The 22,930-nt window shown below is 48.9% G+C and overlaps 1 protein-coding gene across 1 annotated transcript in view; it reads right to left on the reverse strand.

Moving 5' to 3' along the window:
• POLN (polymerase (DNA directed) nu) overlaps positions 1 to 22,930 on the reverse strand; it is an 84,769-nt gene that overhangs the window by 56,294 nt on the left and 5,545 nt on the right. Inside the window, exons 2-9 of the mRNA XM_015558420.1 lie at positions 19,530 to 19,609; positions 15,753 to 16,247; positions 12,763 to 12,956; positions 7,637 to 7,749; positions 4,848 to 5,005; positions 1,908 to 1,976; positions 1,368 to 1,428; positions 462 to 526 (exon numbers count right to left, since the gene is read on the reverse strand). Of these exons, the coding sequence (XP_015413906.1) occupies positions 462 to 526; positions 1,368 to 1,428; positions 1,908 to 1,976; positions 4,848 to 5,005; positions 7,637 to 7,749; positions 12,763 to 12,956; positions 15,753 to 16,247; positions 19,530 to 19,609 (1,235 nt within the window). The remainder of the gene's footprint in view (positions 1 to 461; positions 527 to 1,367; positions 1,429 to 1,907; positions 1,977 to 4,847; positions 5,006 to 7,636; positions 7,750 to 12,762; positions 12,957 to 15,752; positions 16,248 to 19,529; positions 19,610 to 22,930) is intronic.

A 22,930-nucleotide genomic window follows, 5' to 3' on the forward strand; every position in this document is an offset into this window, starting at 1 on the left:
TCTTGGGGAGTGGAGGGGGATGCGGGAAGAGACTTGACAAAAATTGTGCACCTATGGATGAGGACAGTGGGTGGGGAGTGAGGGAGGAGGGTGGGGTGGGAACTGGGTGGAGGGGAGTTATGGGGGTAAAAAAGAGGAACAAATGCAATAATCTGAACAATAAAGATTTAATTTAAAAAAAAAGAATCTAAGAAACCCATGACTTCCCCTCACCAAACTACAGGGGGCAATGTCCTTGCAAGAACCTCGCTTGAGAAGGTCGCTGAGGGCCCATGGAGCGGGGTGCACAGCCTCTCAGGGGAGCACCCAGAGGCAGCGTGTGTTCGCCCTCCCCTGCGGCACTCCTGCGGTCAGACAGGAGCACTCAGCCGGGGGCTGGAAGCGAAGGGGAGCTGCCCTGCGCCTGGGGAGCAGCTGGCCAAGCAGCAGAGCAGCCTGCAGAGGGTCTCCCAGTGACATACCCCGAGGAGCGCGGAGGTCCTCTCCAAGGCTTCCTTGTTCACCCGGATGCTGTGGCTTTCCATCACTGGGTCCCAAAGCAAAGCAAGAGCATCTGTGTCAATGACTCGTTCTGTGAGCCGTGGGGCAGGGAGCGAGCCGCATCCCTGAAGAGGGTAGTGCTGCCAGCGCGGCCGCCAGCACACTCCGCCAAGTGTCCCTTAGGGCTAGCAGTGGTGGCCGTGGGTGTGGGACACGCGCTGGATGGAAAGCTGCCCCGGCCGTCAGGGCGCTGGGGGGGCTCTGCTCTGCTCCCCAGCAGGGCCTGCGCAGAGGAGGGCCTGCCGCAGATCCCCGGGGCAGGGCATGTGGATATTTATAACATCATTCCCGGGCCACACAAAATTATCAACTTAAAAGTTAGCCTGCTCATTTGGTCAAACATTTACTAGTAATTACTGATCCTCGATGCCTTGGCAGGGCCAGACCAAATGACTCCATGGGCCTTCTACGGCCCGCGGGCCCAACGTTCCCCACCCCTGCTCTAGGGGGTTCTCATGCAGGGTTAAAGGACAGCACCCCAGGACCCCACAACTACTGACATGCAGGCTCCGCCCCATGAGGCTGCTCTCAGGAGCGAGGGACTCAGGAGGGCGGTGGTCCCTGGGCCAGGGCACCCAGATCCAGACAATACAAGACCCATAGGGCCGGACATCAGAACCGCCTGGTCCCTCTACACCAGAGGTGATGCGGTCCAAGCCCTCGTTACAGAAAGGGAAATAAAGGGCTGGCCACCTCGTCAGGGCCGTGTGATCCTTACCTGCCCGAAATAAGCTCAGAGAGAAAGAGTCGTCCCCAAACAATGTAAAGAACTTCCCTAGTGCACTTTCCCTAGAAAGGCGACTGCGCATCAGCTTCCGGTAGCTTACCTGCCAAAATGGGTATCAGAGGAAGCTCCAAGGTACAGAACAGCTGCCATAAACCATGAGCCTGTCTCACAGGAGGAAACGTTCCTGCTATGGAGGCGCGCCTCGCCCAGCGGCCTCCCGCCTCGCTGAGCACACCAGGCTCCTCCTCAGGAACGGGCTGCCTCCCACCCAGGAGCCCCCTCCCCCTCAGGTGCCCTACTGTACCGCCCAGACCTGCCGGGACAGTGAGAAACAGGAGAACACGCCCACTCCCCATCTCCCTTCATCTTTTTCATTTTTATGTGAGCTGGCATTCATGGACTTTTAGTCTTCCATGGCCACGTTCAGCGCTGCACTAGAAATGCTATAATAGCTGTTGACCCTCAGAGAACATTCAGGAACTTCAGGTCTCATCAGCTGGACTACCGTTTCCTGAGGGAAGGAGGGTAACATGGCCTCAGGACTCGGCGTCATGTGCTGCGTATCCCACACGGCGGGCACTGCTCCTGGCAGAGGACAGCAGTGGGCAGAGCGCCGCCCCAGAAGCTACAACACGCTTGCCTTCAGCTGAGAACAGAGGTCCATCGTAAGCCTGTGGAGGACCCTCAGGTTCGCACATACATTCTGATTCTGTAAAAGATCAAAAGAATGAAAAATTAGGCAACCTTGGCTGAAATGATCATCACAATCTAGGAAGTAACACAACCCACGGGAATGCTTGCTGGCAGCTGTCACACATCTGTGGCGTCACCCACCAATGACTCCAAGTAGACGGGTCCCAAGCTAAGGAACTTCCTATTGGGCCAATGCAAGCTTCTGGCCACCGGACACTTCCTCCTCAACCCAGTCTCCCCCTCGTCCCAGAGGCATGAGCCACAAGGAAGCCCAACATGTGAGGAGTATTGGGTGGCAGAGACAGGAGGACGCGGCCTGGCCTCGGGATCCCACACCTCCACCCGCCACGAGGGAGCAGCGGGAGCAGAGGAGCCATGCCGCCATCCACAGTCCCTGCCATTCTCACCTGGGTCCCACACACAGGGGCCCAGGAGGGGAACAGAGTCTGTGTTCAACTGACAAACAGGCTGGTGGGATGAGCCACAGCGCCCCCACCTGTCTAATTCTCCTTCCTGCCGCCTAGATGCTGGGTGGGTTGGCCTGGTCTCTCTGGTCTGGGCCCTGTGGTAGATGAGGCAGGACTGGGTTAGGACTGGGTGGGAGCACTAGGAGTGCTTCCATGACCACTTCTCAGCCACCGCCTGGCAGGTGGCCACACTGCTGCCCGCATGAGTGTCTACACGGCATGCTGACCAGGGCTCCCTCTCCAAGCAGTTCCCAACCCGAAGCTCCCCAGACCAGCTCCAGCTCCATGGGGGCCCAGCCCCCACACCTCCTCCTCCTCCTCCTCCTCCCCCTCCTCCTCCTTCTCCCACTCTTCCCTGGGACCCTGCTGCTCCCCTCCAGGAGCCGCTCCTCTCATGATTCCTGACTCCCCCCTCCCCCACTGAGCTGTCCCCGCCCCTGACCCTCCCTGAGCTGTCACAGCCCCTCAGAGCAGCTCCCCTCGCCCCACCTGCGAGCGGTGCAGGCTCCACAGTGGCCAGGGCTGGACAATAGGACAAGGCAGCTCCTGAGGGGCTGGTGCGGGTGAGGCCTGGGGGAGCTCTGGGTGGGACTGGAGGGTGCGGGCCACAGGCTGGGGGGCTGAGAGGACCAGCCCACAGCGGGTCAGGGAAAGGCAGGCCCTCTGGGCTGGCGCTCTGTTCCCGCAGCCACTCCCTCCCCAACTCATTCCTTATAGGAGAAGGGACCCAGACCCAAGGGTCCGAGATGCCCGCGGTGAACCGTGGCCTCCCTGACCCGGGCGAGGCATCTGCGCTGACCTTCCTGTGCCCCACTCGCCCTGGAAGAGGACTGAGCCGGGGTGGACAACGCTCAGTACTAGGATCTCAGCTCTGTCTGGGGCCCGCATGGGATCTGGGGAGACTGCTCATCTCATGCCCTCCCCGGCTCCACCGGCCAAACCTGTGACACAGTGACAGAAGGGACGCGTGACAGAGTGGGTTCACTGGCCCGGCTTGAGGCTCCGGCTCCCTGGGTCCTCGGAGCCACCTGGCTCCTGTCCCCAAGGCCCGAGTCTGCTTCCCTCAGGGATCTGTGAACGACCCCGCAGCCCTCTGAAGAATGCTTTAATTAGGGGACAGTGAGCCTCCATGAGACACAGGACGCAGGGCAGGAAGCGAGCATCCCCGGCTCCGGGTGGTAGACATGGCAGGCTCACACCACCACCTGCTCTGCTCCCCACGTTGCCACCTCAACATCAGTGCCCCCCCACCCCCCAAACCCTCAGCATGTTCTAGTCATGCTTTTGATAGGGGCAGAAATAGAATACTGGGGACCAGCTATAACTGTAAGAAATATTAATCATGCTCTGTTAACTGTGATTGTCTTGTTCTGATTAAAGAAGCACATTCTAACCTGGCCGGGGGGGTTGCACGTGGGACCTGGGAGCGCACCTGGAAATGCAGCCCACCCTCCCCACCTGGGAGCTGCCTGTTATCATGGAAACATTAACAACCTTGCAGAAGCCAGAATCGCCTGCCCTTTGCAGACCCCCAGGCACCTGTAAACTGCCCACGTGGCACACCCTTTTGCCTACTCCCCATGTAACCTTTGTCCTTCTACCCAATATAAGCAGCTGGCTTGTGGGAATGGGCAGAGCAGGTTTTTGTGCCTGACCTGCTGCTCCCCATGCGGCCGGCAGTTTTGGAATAAACACTCATATAGGATTCAACCCTGTCTCTGCTTTAATTGGCTCAAGTAGTGACAGCAGCCGGACCCGTGACTGTCCAGTTCCAGTTCCTCACTATTGGGTGCATCTCCAGAGGCGGCCGTGGACTGCGGAGTGGCCGCCCGGGCCCTCTGCCGCAGCTGCCGCCTCACCGGCGCTAAGAATGTATAAACAAGCAGCTCTGTTCCCGGAGCAGGCGACTCCCTGACACCAGAGTCCATTGGGAAGGTCACCCCGCGAATGGTTTTCCCAGGAACAGTTTCACGAAGGAGCAGAAATCGCCGTCCTTATTCATGTCTACCCGAAGCGCCAGGGCACAAAGCATCGGCCGCACAAGTCAAAGCGAACAGCAGCGACATTCTTTTTAGTGCTGGGCTATCTCTGAAGTCTGTAGAGTGAGTTTCTTTAGAAAAGTTAGGGCTGTATTGCCCTGGCACGTTTTTCTCAGTGGTTAGAGCATTGGCCTGTGGACTGAAAGGTTGCGGGTTCAATTCCCATTTAAGGGGCATCCGCTGCCTGTTGGCCCCCACCCTTGGTGGGGGAGTGTGCAGGAGGTAACCTGTTGATGTGTCTCTCTCACATCAATGTTTCTCTCTCCCCCTCCTCTTCCTTCTCTTTCACTCTCTAAAACATCAATGGGAAAAATATCCTCAGATGAGGATTAAAATTAGGGTTGTATTAAAGTAGATAAAATCTTATCTGAAACAACTCACCACAGTATTTCTTGAGGAATTCCCATACGTGCTGCTCACTTTAACCGTGATGGCGTTTCCGAAGGATTTCGCCACTAAATCCTCAAAAGAGGGTGCGGCCTCACGAGGATCTATAAGCCAAGCGGCAATCCTAGGGTCCAGCCCGACAAAGTCAGCCACTGAGGAGAGAAAGCTCGTTCAGCCATGACAGGACAGAGGCACTTACTTTTCTCTGCTTTTACACGTTTCTCACGGTTCAGATTAATGATCATCATTTTACCATCCCCTCAAGTTACAGGGCTAAGGACCGAGCGATGTTCTGTCAATACTAAGGAATTCTGAACCTTGGATAAGTGGCCTCCACAAACCCAGGTCCCACAAGGCCACTCTCATGGGATTTGATCCCAAATGCCCAGAGGCGTGGAGATTCCACAATAACTTGGATTTGGATCTCTCAAACGTTAAAAGAGATCCAAGTCAGAATCCTCAGCCACACTTCCTGCCTCCTTTCTCCCCTTTCCCGCCTGCTCCCAAGCTTCTCACTGCCCCAGGCACCCCGCAGCCTTCCTACTTGTCAACGTAACCCCTCTTTCCAAGCCTCCCCTCCTCCAGCCTCTGGCCTCTCGCCGGGCTGCCTTCCCAGGCCACCCTGGCCCCTGCATGGCATGGCATCGGGGTGTTCAGGAACCCAAGTATCCTGGGCAGCAGGCAGAGCGGTGAGGAGCTGCCTGAGCACACAGCTTCGCCTTCTGGGGAGGCGGGCACGGCGGGCAAGGACAAGATGCTGAGCACGCTGGGCATGTGCCCTCCCCGACACCCTGTGGCAGCTGGATGTGTGAAAAGAGCAGCGAGACCAGCCTGGGGGCCTGGGAGGTCATGTCCCCCAAGTGTGAGTTTCCTCTCTGAAAACCGGGGGCAGAGTCCTGTGTGTGTGTGCGAGACACAAGAAGGTGCTTTTTACAAAGCAAGAGCGGCACCTGCTACATGGGTACATTTTTGTACCAGAGTATTTCAGGCACAGAGGGGGTTACAGGGCTGGGGAGGTGATATATTAAGAAACAGATCTGAGCCCTAAAGGATTGCTTCTTAGGCTCCGTTAACAGCTTTAACTGTGCTATAGAAAAATAAGGGCTGGCCTTTAAGCAAGCTGAGTCTTGGGTCACGTCACACGGGGTGTGTCTTCTGGCATCAGCACACTGTGCTCGGCTAAGAGGCTGATATTCACCTAAGCAGCCAGCCCTGGCGTCTGTGTTGCCGCCTGGGAAGCCTCTCAGGCTGGAGGTCTGGAGCTCTGGGTGAGAAAGGCGGCAGTCACGCTGGCTGCCTGCCCCCGAGCCAGCTAGGCATGACTTTACCGCACAGTGGCTGGTAATGTAACTCACCCCCTAGGGCTTTTTCATTCTATTTGCCTTCTCAAAGCTCTATTATTCCAAAATTAAGGTTTCTTACCCACATGTCTTTTGGAAAATCCTTGGGGGAGTCTGAGAGTGCTGGAATGATGGGGTCTGGTCCCTATAAAGTAAATTGAAGCCTGCCAGGACAAACTCCACACGGGGGAGAAAATGCCAGGACTTGAAGAAGAAATGCCAACAAAACAGACTTTAAACAAACTAAGAAAATAATAAAATCTATGAAAAGTAAATAAATCAGAATTAGAAATACTTAGAAAGTAGGTGACTTAGAAAAACTGAACAAAAAAAATAAAAGAATTCAGGAAAGAGAAATACAAAATTTTTCAGAAATAAAAACTGGCATTACACAAAAGCAGATAAATGTAATAGATAATGCCTTAAGTTAAAAAAAATGGAAAAGAGGAATTTTTTAAATAAAAAAGAAATCAAGAGATTGGAAATAGATTCTAGATAAAGTGGTAAATATGAAAAGATAGACAAGAAGAGTTAACATATGAATAGGAGTTGAAACATCACAAGAAAGATGAACAACCACCAGGATGTAGCTCCTGATGGGACACACCACTACAGAGGTCAGGGTTAGAGTCAGGGTCAGGGTCGGGTCAAGCTCTGCGTTATGCAGCAGCCTTGCCCTCCAGAATCCAGCGAGAATCTGACCCAGCCTCTGGATCTAGCTGCCAATTTACAAGTAAGAGAGCCGAGAAGGGAGCATGTTAATTGGCAAGAAGGGGATGTAATTGCCAAGTCCAGACTGTGGGAAATCCCCAGGACAAGCAAGCTGGTTCCATCATCAACGACAAAATAACTTCAAGGATCTAAAACAGAGAAGAGAACATACAGAGTAGAAGAGACTTAAGAAATACATTGCACCTGTCCCAGGTATGGCTCCCAATTCAAACAAACTGTAAAAAACAAAGACAAGCAGACAGAAGGATTTAAGGACAACTGGAAAGTGCAAACACTGCCTGAACGTCCAATAATATTAGAAGATGATTGCTAATGTGGGGGCGATAACAGTGATGGCATCATCTCAGAAATGACAGCCTCGGATCTGGGTCACGTGCTGAACCAACCATTTCAGGCAATCTGCACCATGCTTGGGGTCACGGTGCAGTAACCCAGGGCAGGCGCAGGCAGTGTGGGCCGTGAGAGGAAACAAGGCGGGAGGCCTGGTGATTGTTGACGTGGGGGGCCTGCTGTTTCCACAGCGCCCCTGACCGGCGGTGTGGGTTTCCGCACCAGCTCCTCCAGCTCTCGGTGGCCACCTCCGCCCGGACACTGCGGAGTTGGTGCTGACCCCGCAGATTCAGGGCTCAGCCCCACGAGACTGTTCCTGCTTCAAGCGCCAATCCCGGGTCCCGAGGCTCCGGTCCTCCCCTCCGATCAGCCATAACTTACCGTGCTTCCAACTGCCATCATCACCCAGATACTGCAGCACGGTTCTCACAAAGTCCTTAGCATTGAAACAAATCACAGGGCAGGTACATTTCAGGATCTGAGACAGCACATTCCTAGAAGATGAAAAGACATTCACTGACTTAGACACTAATTAAGAACTTTTACCCTGAAAAAAATATTAGTACTGCTCCACTGACAGCTATCACGTACATAGTACTAGGTGCAGGCATTCTTCTAAGGGCTTTACGTACATTAACTCAAAAAGCCTGTGAGGTAGGTATGACCTCTTACCTGCGTTTTATAGGTGAGGAAGCTGAGACACAGACAGGTAAGGAATGAGCCAAGGGGACACAGCAGTTCAGGTGAAGCCCCATTACCCACAGACAAAGACCCAAATTCCCGAGCAGAGCACACACACTCTGGGCTCCTTACAGTGGGCCCAACAGGACTGCCCAGCCCGCGCCCCCAGCACCCCCCGCAAGCACTCTCCCCGCGGCTCACACGGAGTCCTCTGTCCTCCATCACCAGACTCTGCTGTGTCCCCTCACACTCGAGCCACTGCTCATGCTGTGCTCTTGCCTAAAATCCTCCTCCCACTTCTGCAAGCTGCTCACGCTGCTCCTGGAGGATCTGGCCAGCTTCCCTGCAGTGAGCCGCCCCTGTGCCCCTTCCCCGCTCCTGCCCACCCTCGGCTGCAGCGGGGACACAGCAGCTCGCCTGGAAACGCTCCCCCCATCACAACACGCTCCCGAACAGGCGGCTGCTAACAGCGCTGGTTTATCGAGCACTTTCCATGCACAGATGGCACGCTACACACTTGAGAGGGACTGCTGCACTGAAACCTCCCCACAGGCCCTCAGGCAGGCATACGACCACTTACAGATAAGGAAATGAGGCCCAGAGAGGGTAGGCCATTTTCCCAGCGTTACACATGTGGCAAATGGCCAAGCTGAGGTCTGGGACCGGTGTGGCTGTGCCCGGCCCAGGCTGCGGCCTCCCTTCGCGGTAACTGCGCATCAGCACGCAGTGAGGCCTTCAGAGAGGCTGAGGAGCCAGAAACCCGAGCTCACCAGCTCTGCACACTGCGCCAACGGGTAGCTGTTTTGCTTGGCTGGCCTGGCAGGCACTTTCAGGCTTTCTGCATTTTCTTTGCATTTCACCTGGATTTCTCTTCAAGAGGGAGGCCAGGATGGTAGGGAGGGCAAAGTGCCAACAGCTCAGGCCTGGCTCCGTGGGACTTGGGAGGAGTGCCCAGGAGGAGAGCGGGGAGAGGGGAGACGGTGCACAGGGAGCAGAGCTGGCCCAGGAGCTTCCTTTCCCGCTGATGCTCCCACACCCTGGGCCCTCGCCAGTCCTTGGAGGGGCAGCTACTGACTACAACAGCCCCACTGGTGAGATGCCGGCTCGCGGATTTCTATCCTAGAAGACAAACAACTAAAGGATACCCTGTAAGGCAAAGTGGCTAAAGCAGTGTGTTTCATAAGTCGGTTATATCAGTGGGTTATGTCACACCTGCAAACAAAAAGGCAGCTAGAACATGGAAAGGCCAGAGCTGAAGGTGAAAATGAAGGCTTGGATTGAAACCTCAGACTGATCTATGACCACCTCTCAGTCTGTTTCCTCATCTATAAGATGGAAATAACAAGCCCTAACACACACAGTTAATGTTAAGATTAAGAGAGAGCATGTATGTAAAAAGACCTTGCACGGGTATTTAATAAATGTTATTAAATTTGTATTATGCAAACATTTTTAAAAATTGATTTTATATCTCAAAGATGCTGTCAAAGACTTGGAATCATTCCACTGTATGGCATTTAAGGCAATGCTTTCATATAATTGTCCTGGACCTTACAAAAATGTAAACTCAATACTCATTCATTAATTAATAACATTGATTAAATATTTATTAGGCATATAGAATTAAAATGGCAATTAATAAGTATCTATTAATAATAACCTTAAATGTAAGTGGATTAAATAATCCAATCAAAAGACATAGGGTAGCTGAATGGATACAAAAACATGACCCAACTATATGCTGTCTACAAGAGACCCACCTCAGAACAAAAGACTCACACAGGAAATGAGAATGAAGAGATGGAAAAAAATTTTCCATGCAAATGGAAACGAAAAAAAAAGCTGGGGTGGCAATACTCATATCTGACTAAATAGACTTCAAAATGAAGGCCATCACAAGAGACAGTAAGGTCACTACATAATATTAAAGGGATCGATCCAACAAGAGGATATAACCCTGTAAACATATAGGCGCCCAATATAGGAGCACTTAAATATATAAAAACTTATGGAGGACCTTAAGAGAGAGAATGACAACAATAGTCATACTAGGGGACTTTAACGCCCCAGATCCAGAGGCATAGAAGTATGGAACAGACTAGAGTCTCAGCGTGAAGGCGGGGTCAGGGTGGGGATGGGGGGGGTGAGTGTGTGGGTGGATCTTCCCTGAGAACAACCGAAGAACATGTATGCACGTATACATGACCCACGGACACCAACGATGGGGTGGGCGGGCTATAAGGAAGAAAAAGGGGGCATATGTGAGACTTTCAACAAGAAAGATTTTTTTTAAAGCCCATGCTTTTATTATTTTTTTCCTGTTAATCTTCACCTGAGGATACTTCTTTCCATTGGTTTTTAGAGAGAGTAAAAGGGAGAGGGAGAGACAGAGAGAGAGAAACATTGATGTGAGAGAGACACATCGATTAGTTGCCTCCCACATGTGCTCTGACCAGGGCTGGGGATCGAGCCTGCAACCGAGGTACATGCCCTTGACTGGAATCGAACCCACAACCCTTCAGCCTGAAGGTTTATGCTCTAACCACTGAGCTGAACCAGCCAGGGCAAGAGCCCATGTTTTTAGAGCTGCATCCTGAGACGTGACGTAAATGACATGTCAGGTATTTTCCTTAATCCGGCCCCGTACTCCTCCCCTCTGTTTGGATAACTGGCCCGGGAGAATGGGATATGGGCGTCATATTATTCTCTCTACTTTTGCATTTTCATAATTTGCTTTCTTGGTTTAAAAAAACATAAAGGAACGAGGCGGCCAGTTGTGCAGCGATCTGGGGGAATGCTGCAGGAGGGGAGCAGAGCAGCAAGGAGGTGGGTACAGGGACAGCAGGGAGAGGGGATGAGGCCCAAGGCGGTGGAGCAGCTGCAGGCTCTTGGGGGACTCTGGCTTTTCCTCAGAGTGACCAGGAGCTGAGGGGGGTGTGGAGCGGGCGGGGGCGGGGCTGGTTTCGGTGTGGACAGGCCTCTCCGGGTGCTAAACAGACTGAAGACGGGGGAGGCGGGAGACCAGCTGGAAGCTCTCGCTGGGCCTGGGTCAGGAGGCAGGGCCTGCACCGCGGCCGCAGCAGGGGGAGAGGGGCAGAGCCAATGGGATTCACCGAGATTGGACGGAGAGACATTAAAGATGATGCCAAGACTGCCTGAGCCCACGGAGGGCTAATGCGGCCACGAGCCAGGAAGAGAGCGGCGGGGGGCAGGTTTCAGGGAGACAGGCGGTCAGTGCTGCACATGGCCAGGCCGAAGTGACTGCTAGACGCCCAATGGAGAGTGTCACGTAGGATACAAAACCCAGAATTCAGAAGAGGCCGTGCAAACACAGGGCTGTATCCGCACAGAGGCCTTCCACAGGACAGACCTGACTGACGGCCTTTCGAAAGGAAATTACGTAAAGGAAGGTTATGGTTTCTTGGGAGCAGAGTGCTGTCTCTGTCATTGTCCCATTCTCACCAAAAGTGACTGTCGTGTAAGTGCCTGACATTCGCTTTTGATCGCATGGTATCCATTTTCAAAGACCTCCATCATGAACAGACGTGCTGCCAGCCGTAAGCCACAGCTCCTAGCCAACCAGCCGCAAGGATCAGGCCACCCCCACCCACGAAGGTCCCTCGCGCAGAAAGCCCTGGGCAACCTAGATAACTGACCGCCTGAGTGACCCTGCTTTTCCCTTCCTGTGCCCTGACTCCCACTCTTAGGCGTCCATTAGCCAATAAAGAGTAAGCCCTCGAAACCCTAGGCACCCCCTCAGACGGGAAGCAAGGCAGAGCCCAGGTCCATGCTCTCTCCCTCACACACAGCCTCGCCGGGTGGCGCTGGGGCAGCCGTGCTCCCTGCAGGACCATGAATAATACATATTCTTCCTCACAGTTTCCTGCAGAAGGGCGTCCTGTGATCACAGCAAGAACCACAGGGGCCGGCCCAGCCTCCGCAGCGGGGCCCTGTGGGGAAATGTCTGTGGAGGCTCCCCCAGCCCGTCCCACAGGCTGCGGGGAGGGCCTCACATTCCTGGCAGAGCGCATCCCTGCCCCGAGGCTGGGACTCACAGCCACGAACTAAACTCACCGGGAGCCCAATGAGGCTGGTTAGAGTTAGATGGAGGGCCAGGCCGAGGCCCCACCGTCTCGCCCTGCGCCTCCTGGAACTCCTGGTCAGGGCAGCAGCTTCAGGGAGCTCCCTCGGGGCTGCTAACTGGCCTGAACTCAGAGGCCTGGGCACACAGGAAGGGCATGTGCCCACCCAAGGTGGAAGCCCCGGCCAGGCTGACACCACCAGGGAAGAAACCGGGAGGAGGGGCAGAGGCTCCAACCACAGCAGGATTCTCAGGACCGAGGAGGAGCACAGAAGCCCTCCTGTGGGAGCATTCTAGACACTGAGAGGGCAGTGCGCGCGGCACTGTCCTGCCCACTTCCTCAGAATGAAGCTTTGAAATGAGCAGCATCCTGGTGGCAGCAAGGACAGTCTGCTGTCCGAAGGAGTGACCACCTCACTTTCTGATACTGTCACCGAGCCAATGACCAGCGTGGCGAGGAGAAGCACCTGGGCCTGGGCAGTGACAGGGGTTTGGCCGGGCGTGATGGTTTCCTCACCAACTGCTCACTGAGATGTTGATTCAAGTCCTGAAGCAGGTCCCCGCGGACGCTCTTTGGGGCGGGGGACCACTGTAGGAGGTTTCTGTCTTTTAGATCCATTTTATTTTCCTGGGCCCATATGAAACGTCTAAAAGTTTAAACAATTACAGGGGAAGCTTGGGAAACTAAATTGGGATATATCAGGCAGGTACGTGGACTTCAGGAGAATGAGTAAGCTTTTCTCACCTGGCAAACTGATTATGTGCTTCTTGTTCTTGGCTCCAAACAGCAGACTGCACCGTTTCTATGTAGATGCACCGACCGCTGGGTCTGACTCCTGCCTCCAGAACACGGCCAGGGGCTGAGGCAGCCGGAGCACCACGGCGTTCTGCGTGGCTCTGTAGCAACATCACAATTCCTTTCACAGAGGAAACTAGAGCCTGTGAATAGACAATAAAATAAAGTTTCAATATTAAACATAGACAATATGTTTATTCAGAAAGATATGTCATATTTTCTCATTAAAAAGACAGAAAAGGGCCCTAACTGGTTTGGCTCAGTGGATAGAGCATCGGCCTGCGGACTCAAGGGTCCCCGGTTTGATCCAGTCAAGGGCATGTACCTTGGTTGCGGGCACATCCCCAGTAGGGGGTGTGCAGGAGGCAGCTGATCAATGTTTCTCTCTCATCGATGTTTCTAACTCTCTATCCCTCTCCTTTACTCTCTGTAAAAATCAATAAAATATTTTTTTAAAAAAGACAGAAAAGGCCTAAAGTTAAATTTGTCAGTGAACAGCTATTTAATAACAATCAAGGCCAGAAACCAGACCCATGATCTTACTCTCCAAATCTAGTCTCCTGCCTATTCACCATCAAAATAGAAGTCTTAGCCAGTGCTAAGGATACAACAGGAAAGAGAAATAAAAGACATATACATCAGAAAGGAAGAATTATACTGTCTCTATTTACAGATGATACAACTGTCTGCATAGAAAACCCAAAGGAATCTACAGAAAAATTTACCAAGGTTGCAGGATACAAGATCAAAACAATAAAACAATTGCATTCTGATACACTAACAATAACATGTTCATCTATAATAAGCTCAACAATAAAGATTAAAAAAATAAACATGTAAAACTGAACTTGTATAAAAATTATCGTTTTTAATAACTATTCTAAAAAATGAAATACTTAGGAATCATCATAATATGTACAAGATGTATATGCTGAAAGTCACAAAACACTGGTGAAAGAAATCAGAGAAGACCTAAGTAACTGAGAGACATGCCATGCTCAAGGATTGCAAAACCCAAAATAATAAGAATGTCATTCATGTCCCACCTGGAGTACCAAAAACTGAATGTCAATTTTCCCAAGTTAATCTGTAGAACCACGAAGATGAACAAACCCCAAGTACAAGAAACATGAAGAAAATTACATCCCTATGCTCATAGCAGCATTATTTACAATAGCCAAGATCTGGAAACAGCCCAAGTGCCCACCAGCAGATGAGTGGAAACAAAAGTTGTGGTATACTTAAAACCATGGACTACTATCTTCTATCTATATAAAACCCTAATATGCAAATCAACCAAACGGTGGAATGACCAGTCGCTATGACGTACACTGACCACTAGGGCGCAGACGCTCAATGCAGGAGCTGCCTCCAGCCACAGGCCCTGACCGGTGGTGGCGGGGGACAGGGCCGGCAAGCCGGCAGAGCCAGAACAGCCAAGGCAGGTGCATGCGGGGAGGCCCTCCCCCCGTTGCCCTGCTGGTCACCCGACAGAGGGAGGCAACTGGCAGCGGTGGCGAGGGGAGGGGCCAGCAAGCAGGCAGTGCTAGGCCAAGGTGGGTGTGAGTGGGAGCCCTGATCACCCCGCCAGTCAACCCACAGATTGGCCCTGATCGCCAGCCAGGCCTAGGGACCCTACCTGTGCACGAATTTCCTGCACCAGCCTCTAGTGCAGCAGTTCTCAACCTGTGGGTCATGACCCCTTTGGGGGTCGAATGACCCTTTCACAGGGGTCGCCTAAGACCATCGGAAAACACATATATAATTACATATTGTTTTTGTTGATTAATCACTATGCTTTAATTATGTTCAATTTGTAAAAATGAAAATATATCCTGCATATCAGATATTTACATTATGATTCATAACAGTAGCAAAATTACAGTTATGAAGTAGCAATGAAAATAATTTTATGGTTGAGGGTCGCCACAACATGAGGAACTGTATTAAAGGGTCGCGGAATTAGGAAGGTTGAGAACCACTGCTCTAGTGTGATTATAAAAAAGAAGGCACTCTTACTCTTTGCAATAGCATGGATAGACCTAGATAGTATTATGCTAAGTAAAATAAGTCAGTCAAAAAAAAAAAATAAATAAGTCAGTCAAAGAAAGACAAATACTGTATGATATCATTAATATGTGGAATCTGCCGAAACCGGTTTGGCTCAGTGGATAGAGCGTCGGCCTGTGGACTGAAAGGTCCCAGGTTCGATTCCGGTCAAGGGCATGTACCTGGGTTGCGGGCACAAAAATACCGGCAGGTCCCAGAGGGGAGGGGTGTGGGGGTGACTGGATAAAGAAGGTGAAGAGATTGGCTAAAGAGCATACATGCATCTCCCAAGGACATGGACAACAGTGTGGTGAAGGCCGAGGCAGGGGGAGGCGGGGCGGGTGTAGGTGGGAAAAGGGGTGAAATTCAGGGACCTCTACAATAGTTAAAAAACTTTTCATTTAAAAAAAATGAGCAAAAGATTTGAATGGACCATTTACCAAAGAAGATGTACAAATGTCCAATCAGCACATGAGAAGATGCTCAATGTCATCATATATTAGGGAAATGCCATTTAAAACCAAAATGAAACACCATGTCACATCCACTCAAATGACTAAAATAAAAAAAGACCACCTTAGCCAGTTTAGCTCAGTGGATAGAGTGTCAGCCTGTGGACTGAAGGTTCCTGGGTTCAATTCTGATCAATGATTCTCTTTCATCGTTGATGTTTCTCTCCCTCTCTCTCTCTCTCTCTCCCCTTTCCTCTCTAAAATCAATAAAAATATATTTTAAAAAACACTATGCATTATCAATAGCTTACCATTGGGGAGAAGTGAAAGCTTAAAATCTTATTTCTAGCTCTCCCATTAAAATCAGACACTAGAAACATGGGTTTCTCTTATGGTGCCAGAAAAACAAAACAAACAAAAGCCACACTGTTTACTAACCTGGTCAGCTCTTAGTTGGGTTGAACCATCCTTGTACATCAGAGTTACCACCAGGGATGCTGCCTGTCTGAGCATTTCCATCAGCTGGCTTTTCTCCAAATCATCCAAATGCCTGATGTCACAGAACTGGTTTCTGAGTGCCCCTGAGTTCCCGGAATTCAGGGCGGCTTCTACCTCCTCAGCATCTTCTTTCAATGCCGTATGTTTGCTTGTTTTCTCTGGTGAATTATGACATGTAATATGTTTTCTTTTAAGATTCATGTTTTCTTTATTTTCATTATTTAGATATTGTTTTAGGAAGTGTTTTCTTTTATGTTCCTTCTCCTGTAGAACGGAAGCCGCTTGGTTACACTGTGGAGTTGGACAGCTGCAAGGAGCCTGTGAGCTGATGTTCTGTCTTTGCTCAGTAAACAGCTGATCTGTGAGTCTGATACTGGAGGACTGAGAGAGTCTGAGGGAAGCACTTGATGTCTGGCTTGTGAAAGAATGAAGATCCTATGGAAAAGTGAAAGACATTTCATTAGCATACGGATCTGTACGACAGAGATCTATAAGGCGCATCTAAAGTGAAGTGGGAACACAGCTTCACATTATCTAGGTCCAGCTGTCTAGTGAATGACACAGCGTCTTCCAGAGCGGTCACCCTTTCAACCCAGGCAGGGCACATGTGTGAATCACGGGCGGGACCAGGCGGGAGCTCAAAAAGTCTGCACCCACAGCCTATGCAGGACTCATGCAAGTGACCAGAGAAGCCATGGATGGGAGTAAGTTCAGATGTGCAGAAGACTGAAGGTTAAAAATTCACAACTTCCGCCCTAACCGGTTTGGCTCAGTGGATAGAGCATCGGCCTACAGACTCAAGGGTCCCAGGTTTGATTCCGGTGAAGAGCATGTACCTTGGTTGCAGGCACATACCCAGCAGGGAGTGTGCAGGAGGCAGCTGATCAATGTTTCTCTCTCATCGATGTTTCTAACTCTCTATCCCTCTCCCTTCCTCTATGTAAAAAATCAATAAAATATATATATTTTTAAAATTTACAACTTCCAAGTAAAGGCCTTTATAGAGAAACTGAAACTGCCATAACTATTTGATATGTTAATCCATCTACTAAAAATTTATTTAAAATATGGCTCAGCAGCAAGACTCTGCCTCGATATAGCAGTATGTGATGTCCACTCAAAGAATCACAGACCAACCGAGGGGGAGGGAGGAATCTATGCCTATCCATTTCATTATGGGATTCATGTACAATAAAATGTTATTGCCGGGAGCCGGTCCAAGGTCACCTCTCCGAGAAAGGTTGTTTCCCCGGGTAGGGATTTTTCCCTGAAGTTAGGGAGGGAATAAAACCTCAACTGCCAGGCGGGTAATTAATCACTTTAACTACGAACAATCATGCTTAAGTACATAATCTTTACTCCCTGGAATGGAGATAAGAAACGCTGGCTGAGGAACCCGGCTACAGAACCTGGCGACTGAACATGGCTGGAGAACCTAACCCGAACCTGGCTGGAGAACCTAGCGAGAGAACATGGCCACAGAACCTGGCTGGAGATCCTAACCAGAACTTCGCTGGAGATCCTGACTAGAACTTGGCTAGAGATCCTGCCTAGGCTGCTGATCAACTGAACGCTGTCTCCGTGTCATTCATTCTTCGCCGACTCCGTCCACACCTTTGGGGACCCCTGGACCTGCTGGGGCTGGACCCCAGCATGTAATTTTAATGTTTATTTTTTAGGTTTTATGATATATTTATGCTGTTTTAAACAACTATATACTAATAGTACTTTTAAATAATTTTGAAAGAAAAGTTTTAACACTTGGTAATAGGATCACAGAAAATTTTAATATATACTCATTTGTATAGTAGAGAAGTATTTTTTTTTAATATATTTTATTGATTTTCTACAGAGAGGAAGTGAGAGATACAGAAAGTTAGAAACATCGATGAGAGAGAAACATTGATCAGCTGCCTCCTGCACATCCCCCACTGGGGATGTGCCCGCAACCCACGCACATGCCCCCGACCGGAATCGAACCCGGGACCCTTCAGTCCACAAGCCGACGCTCCACCCACTGAGCCAAACCGGTTTCGGCGTAGAGAAGTATTATGAAGTTTTTAAGAAGAGATTTTCAAGCTTAACATTATATTACATTATAAATCTGTGGAGGTGTATACAAAAAAAGGAGTGCAGCCCAGCTGGTGGGGCTCAGTGGCTGAACATCGACCCAGGAACCGAGAGGTCACCATTCAATTCCTGGTCAGGACTTGACCCCAGTGCGGGGTGTGCAGTAGCAGCCAATCTATGATGCTTCTTTCTCATTGATGTTTCTATCTCTCTATCCCTCTCCCTTCTTCTCTCTAAAAATCAATAGAAAAAATTTTTTTAAGAAAAAGGCATTTATGGAGAAAAGGAAAGTATAAAAATTCGGATTGTTGAAGAATGTCTTGCTGAAGTATTTTTTTTAAAGGGATGATTATGGGTGATAAGTTACCAGGGTATAGTAAGTATTTAGATTTTAGTGGATATATTCTAGACAATGACATACAGGTTTTAAAATGTCAATATTATCAATACACCAGAAATCATACCCTATGAAACTTAAAAAATTTGCGATGAACCTTTTAAATGTCAACTTAGAAATGGCAGAAGGTCCATGTCTTTTCAAAATTCTTTAGAGAGAAAGGACACAAAAATGTTTGAGGACCTCTGCCTCCGGGATCCAAGAAGCACAGTTTGAACACCGTGGAGAGAGCACTCCCACTCCCTGACTAACCCGTTTTCTGTCAAAGGCGTCTCTCCCTCTACTTCCGGGTAAATTATCACCCTGGCAACCCAGGAACAACCCAGGGACGGGTCCTATTTAACTACAGGGCGTTGAGATTACATCAAGTTGGCCTGGGATTTGAACACAGTAGTTGGCTTCACAGTTCATTCCCTTAACCTCTGTGCGGCCTCCACCTGTTCCATAGACGAGGCCTTTAGTGATATGGCCTCTTCTCTCTCTCTCCTCAAGCCCAAACCATGTAATGCCTACTGTGAATTTTATGCCCGTTCCTTTCTGAACTTCTCTTTATTTCCACTATCCAAAAGTTTCAAGCTCTCTTCCCTTAATCTGAAAAGCGTTCTCAGAGTCCTTCCCCAACTCTCTAATGGCTGACCATCTCCTAATCACACTTTAGATATCAACTCAGGTATAATTTTCATAATTAAAAGAAAGACATCCCAGACTTCTCTTCATACCACCCAGAAAAAGCCAACTGGAATAGCACAAAGCCTGGGTTAGATGTCTCTCCTGCTGTGTGGAACTGACTTCCCCTCGTGACACTTAACACACCTTGTCGTAGAAACCCTTCATACTTCTGTCTTCCTCTTCCCCTCATATGAATTAACCCAAAAGCTCCTGAAGAACCATATCCCCCACCCCCACTTTTAAAAACCATTGCATTGCCCGGCTGCAGTCCCCCAATGGTTGAGCAGGAAGTCACGGTCTGATTCCCAGTCAGGACACATGCCTGAGTGCAGGTTTGATCCCAGTGTGGAGCATGCAGGAGACAGCCGATCAATGGTTCTCCTTCATCACTGATGTTTCTATCTCTCTCTCTCCCTCTCCCTTCCTCTCTGAGATGAATAAAAATATGTTTAAAAACAAACCATTGTTTAAAAATATGTTTAAAAACATATAGTGCCTAGCAATATAGTAGACACTTAACAAATATTTGTTCCATAAGTGAAGGTTATCTGTTATAATTATTCACATTTGTAATGACTTACCATTTTTTCCAGTGCTTGATTCTTCCCATCTTCAGGTAGTACTGAATACTTAACACTGGGTTTGTTTACCACTTCTGCAGCTTTAAAAACACAAAAAAGAAACACGAGGCATTAACGAAACACTGAAATCTAAGTCACATAGTCAGTGAATATTGAAAATAGTCTCTACAGTTGTGCTACTTACTCATTATTTACTAACTTAAAACAACATAATAAAATTCACAATCAAAATGCCTAGTACCATGGTAAGGAACATTTTTATGCAAAGTATCTTCAAATTAACTGGAGGCAGATTCATGTAATCGTGAAATGTTTATTAAAATTACTACCTGGCATTTGTATTTGAATACTTGATTCTGAAAACCCTTGTAAGAAACCTAGTTAAGTATTAAAGGTTTGAGGAACTTCTTATACTGAATAGTATTGCAATGGAACAATGAGAGATTCAGTAAAACATCATTACTAGAAACTTCTGATTTAAATTTAGCTTTCTTTCATTTTAATAAGCCTGGGCTGATCAGTGTTAGAATGTGGACCCACCCCCAGGACACATGACTCAGGAGTCTGTGCTCATAACCACTGTGATGTACGTTGCCTCTGTGGCAATGATAGATAACGACCAAGAAATGCAAATGAAGGGAACACTTTCACTTACAAAAAAAAGTTATACTTAGGATAAGTTTATAAGAAAGGGACTAGGCACTCAATGATTAAAACTTAAAACCTTGCCCATGGCTCAGTGATTGAACATCGACCTATGAACCAGGAGGTCACGGTTCGATTCCCGGTCAGGGCACAAGCCCGGGTTGCGAGCTCGATCCCCAGGAGGGGACATGCAGGAAGCAGCCAACCAATGATTCTCTCTCATCATTGATGTTTCTATCTCTCTCCCCCTCTCCCTGCTTCTCTGAAATAAAAATATATTTTTGAAAAAGACCTTTTTAAAAAACACACCTTAAAATCTTATGAAATGGCATAAAACAAGATCTATACAAATGGGAAAACATAGCATTGGGATATATGTTTAATTCTTCCAAACACCAACTTAATGCAGAGTCAATCAGAGACCTTACAGGGCTCTTTTAATTGAAAAAATAATGAAATGTTAAATATCTGAAAATAGATAAGCGAAGTCACAAAAATGAAAGATTTGCCTTGCCAGATTACCAGAATACACTATAAAGCCACTATAATCAAATCCATATGGTATTTGAATAGGAATAGAAGAAAAGATCTCTAGAAAAAATCCAGAAACTGACCCCAAGACTAATGAGACTTTAATATACAACAAAGATGGTGTTTCAATTACGTAGCAAAGGACACATTAAGAAATAGGGGTGGGCCCTAACCGGTTTGGCTCATTGGATAGAGCGTCGGCCTGCGGACTCAATGGTCCCAGGTTCAATTCTGGTCAAGGGCATGTACCTGGGTTGCAGGCACATCCCCAGTAGAGAGTGTGCAGGAGGCAGCTGATCGATGTTTCTCTCTCATCGATGTTTCTCACTCTCTATCCCTCTCCATTCCTCTCTGTAAAAAATCAACAAAATATATTTTAAAAAAAAAAGAAATAGGGGTGGTACAAGCAGCACCACTTCGAAAAGAAAATAATACATTGGGAAAACTACTTGGGACAAAAACGACAAAGGATTAATACCTGCATTCTACAACAAGTCTTACACCTGGACGAAAAAGACAAACAACTTAAAAGAAAAAGGAGTGAAAGGTAGGAAAGGCAATACACAAAATAGCAAATCCCCCAAAGCAAACAAACAGGATATAATGCTCAAACTCATGAGCAGCCAGGAAAATGAAAACCAATATAATTGGAGATGGATGGGGATAGGTAGTTTCATGCATTGCTGGTAAAAATGTGGCTACAGTAAGTCCTCACTTAACATCATCAATCGGTTCTGCGACTTTAAGCCAGATGCTGTATAACAAAACCAACTGTACTACCAACTAATCGCAATAGACAAGAGTTAAATTCCTATGGCGCCACATCAAAGTGATGACAAAAAAATGTTATTTGAGGACCTGCTGTAGTTAGAATCTTTTTGGAAAGCAAACTGCCAACACTTATTAAAATAAAAAATATATGCAGCACCTTTAGGAGTTGGGGAGAAATGGACTGATCCCAAGAGAGCAACGATGGGCCTCTTGGGCCAATGACATGCTATTTCTTGCTTTTTGGGTGAAGGATACAGGGGTCTTCAGTTTGTGAAATTTTGAGCTATAACCCTAGGATAGATGAGGTGTGTGTGTTGGTGTGTGCGTGTGTGTAACCTCAATTTAAAAAACAGACAAAATATATAAATATATAAATCATCTAACCAAACAACCTCACTCCTGGCTGTTTCATAGAAATATATGCAACAGTAAATATTTTAAATCAAAATGTCTATGGCAGTATTGCTTTATGGCAAAGGACTGATGCCAGTCAGGAGGGAAGTCGATGAATAAATTATGTAACGCCCAACTCTGAAGCACATAGCCATTGAAAGAATGGCTTGAAGCAGTATCAGTTGACTTGGAGATGCAGAAATCAGTGAAAATGTGATCCCATTTTTAAAATAAGTGACCAAACCTCCCCATTTGTGCACACGTTACACGCATGCACTGCCCAGGTGTTGCCCCCAGTGGCCACGTAGGAGAGGAAAGTTTCTGTTCAGAAAGGCTCCTGGGAAGCCCTCTCAGCACCGACATCTGCAGGCGGTGAAGGTGCCGTCATTACACAGGGAGCTGACGTGGCCCTGCAGAGCTGTCCCCTGTTGGGTCTAGGGAGCTGGGCTCATCCTCAACACCCACCAGTCCCTGGATTGTTTGCTCCTGGGAAAGCCGTGTGGGAAAGTCCTTGGGCCAGTTTCTCTGCGGCTGAGGCGGCCAGCAGGAGGCGCTGTGTGAGAGCCTACCAGCAAGGACCCAGCCCTGGGCACCCCCGGCGCCCACCATAGTCCCACACTGCCTGCTGCGCACAGCCACTGGCTGCAGGTCATTCTGAGCAGCTTCTTCCGGATTCTGTGCCTCTTCCTGGGGGAACCTTTAGAAGGAAGGGCAGCGGCACTGCAGCTCGCCTCCAGGCTGCAAATGCCATTCGTCTCCCTCTTTTTTTTTTTTTTAATAATTTTTATTGATTTTTTACAGAGAGGGAGATAGAGAGCTAGTAACAGCAATGAGAGAGAAACATCGATCAGCTGTTTTCTGCACATCTCCTACTGGGGATGTGCCCGCAACCCAGGTACATGCCCTTAACTGGAATCGAACGTGGGACCCTTCAGTCCACAAGCTGACACTCTATCCACTGAGCCAAACCGGTTTTGGCACATCTCCCTCTTCCGCAACCATCCAAAGATCCCTCACCCTGGCTGAGCACTCTGGCGGCCTAGGTACCTTACTGAAGGAGT

The sequence above is a fragment of the Myotis davidii genome, unplaced genomic scaffold, assembly GCF_000327345.1.
Source record: "Myotis davidii unplaced genomic scaffold, ASM32734v1 scaffold693, whole genome shotgun sequence".
Classification (NCBI taxonomy): Eukaryota; Metazoa; Chordata; class Mammalia; order Chiroptera; family Vespertilionidae; genus Myotis; species Myotis davidii.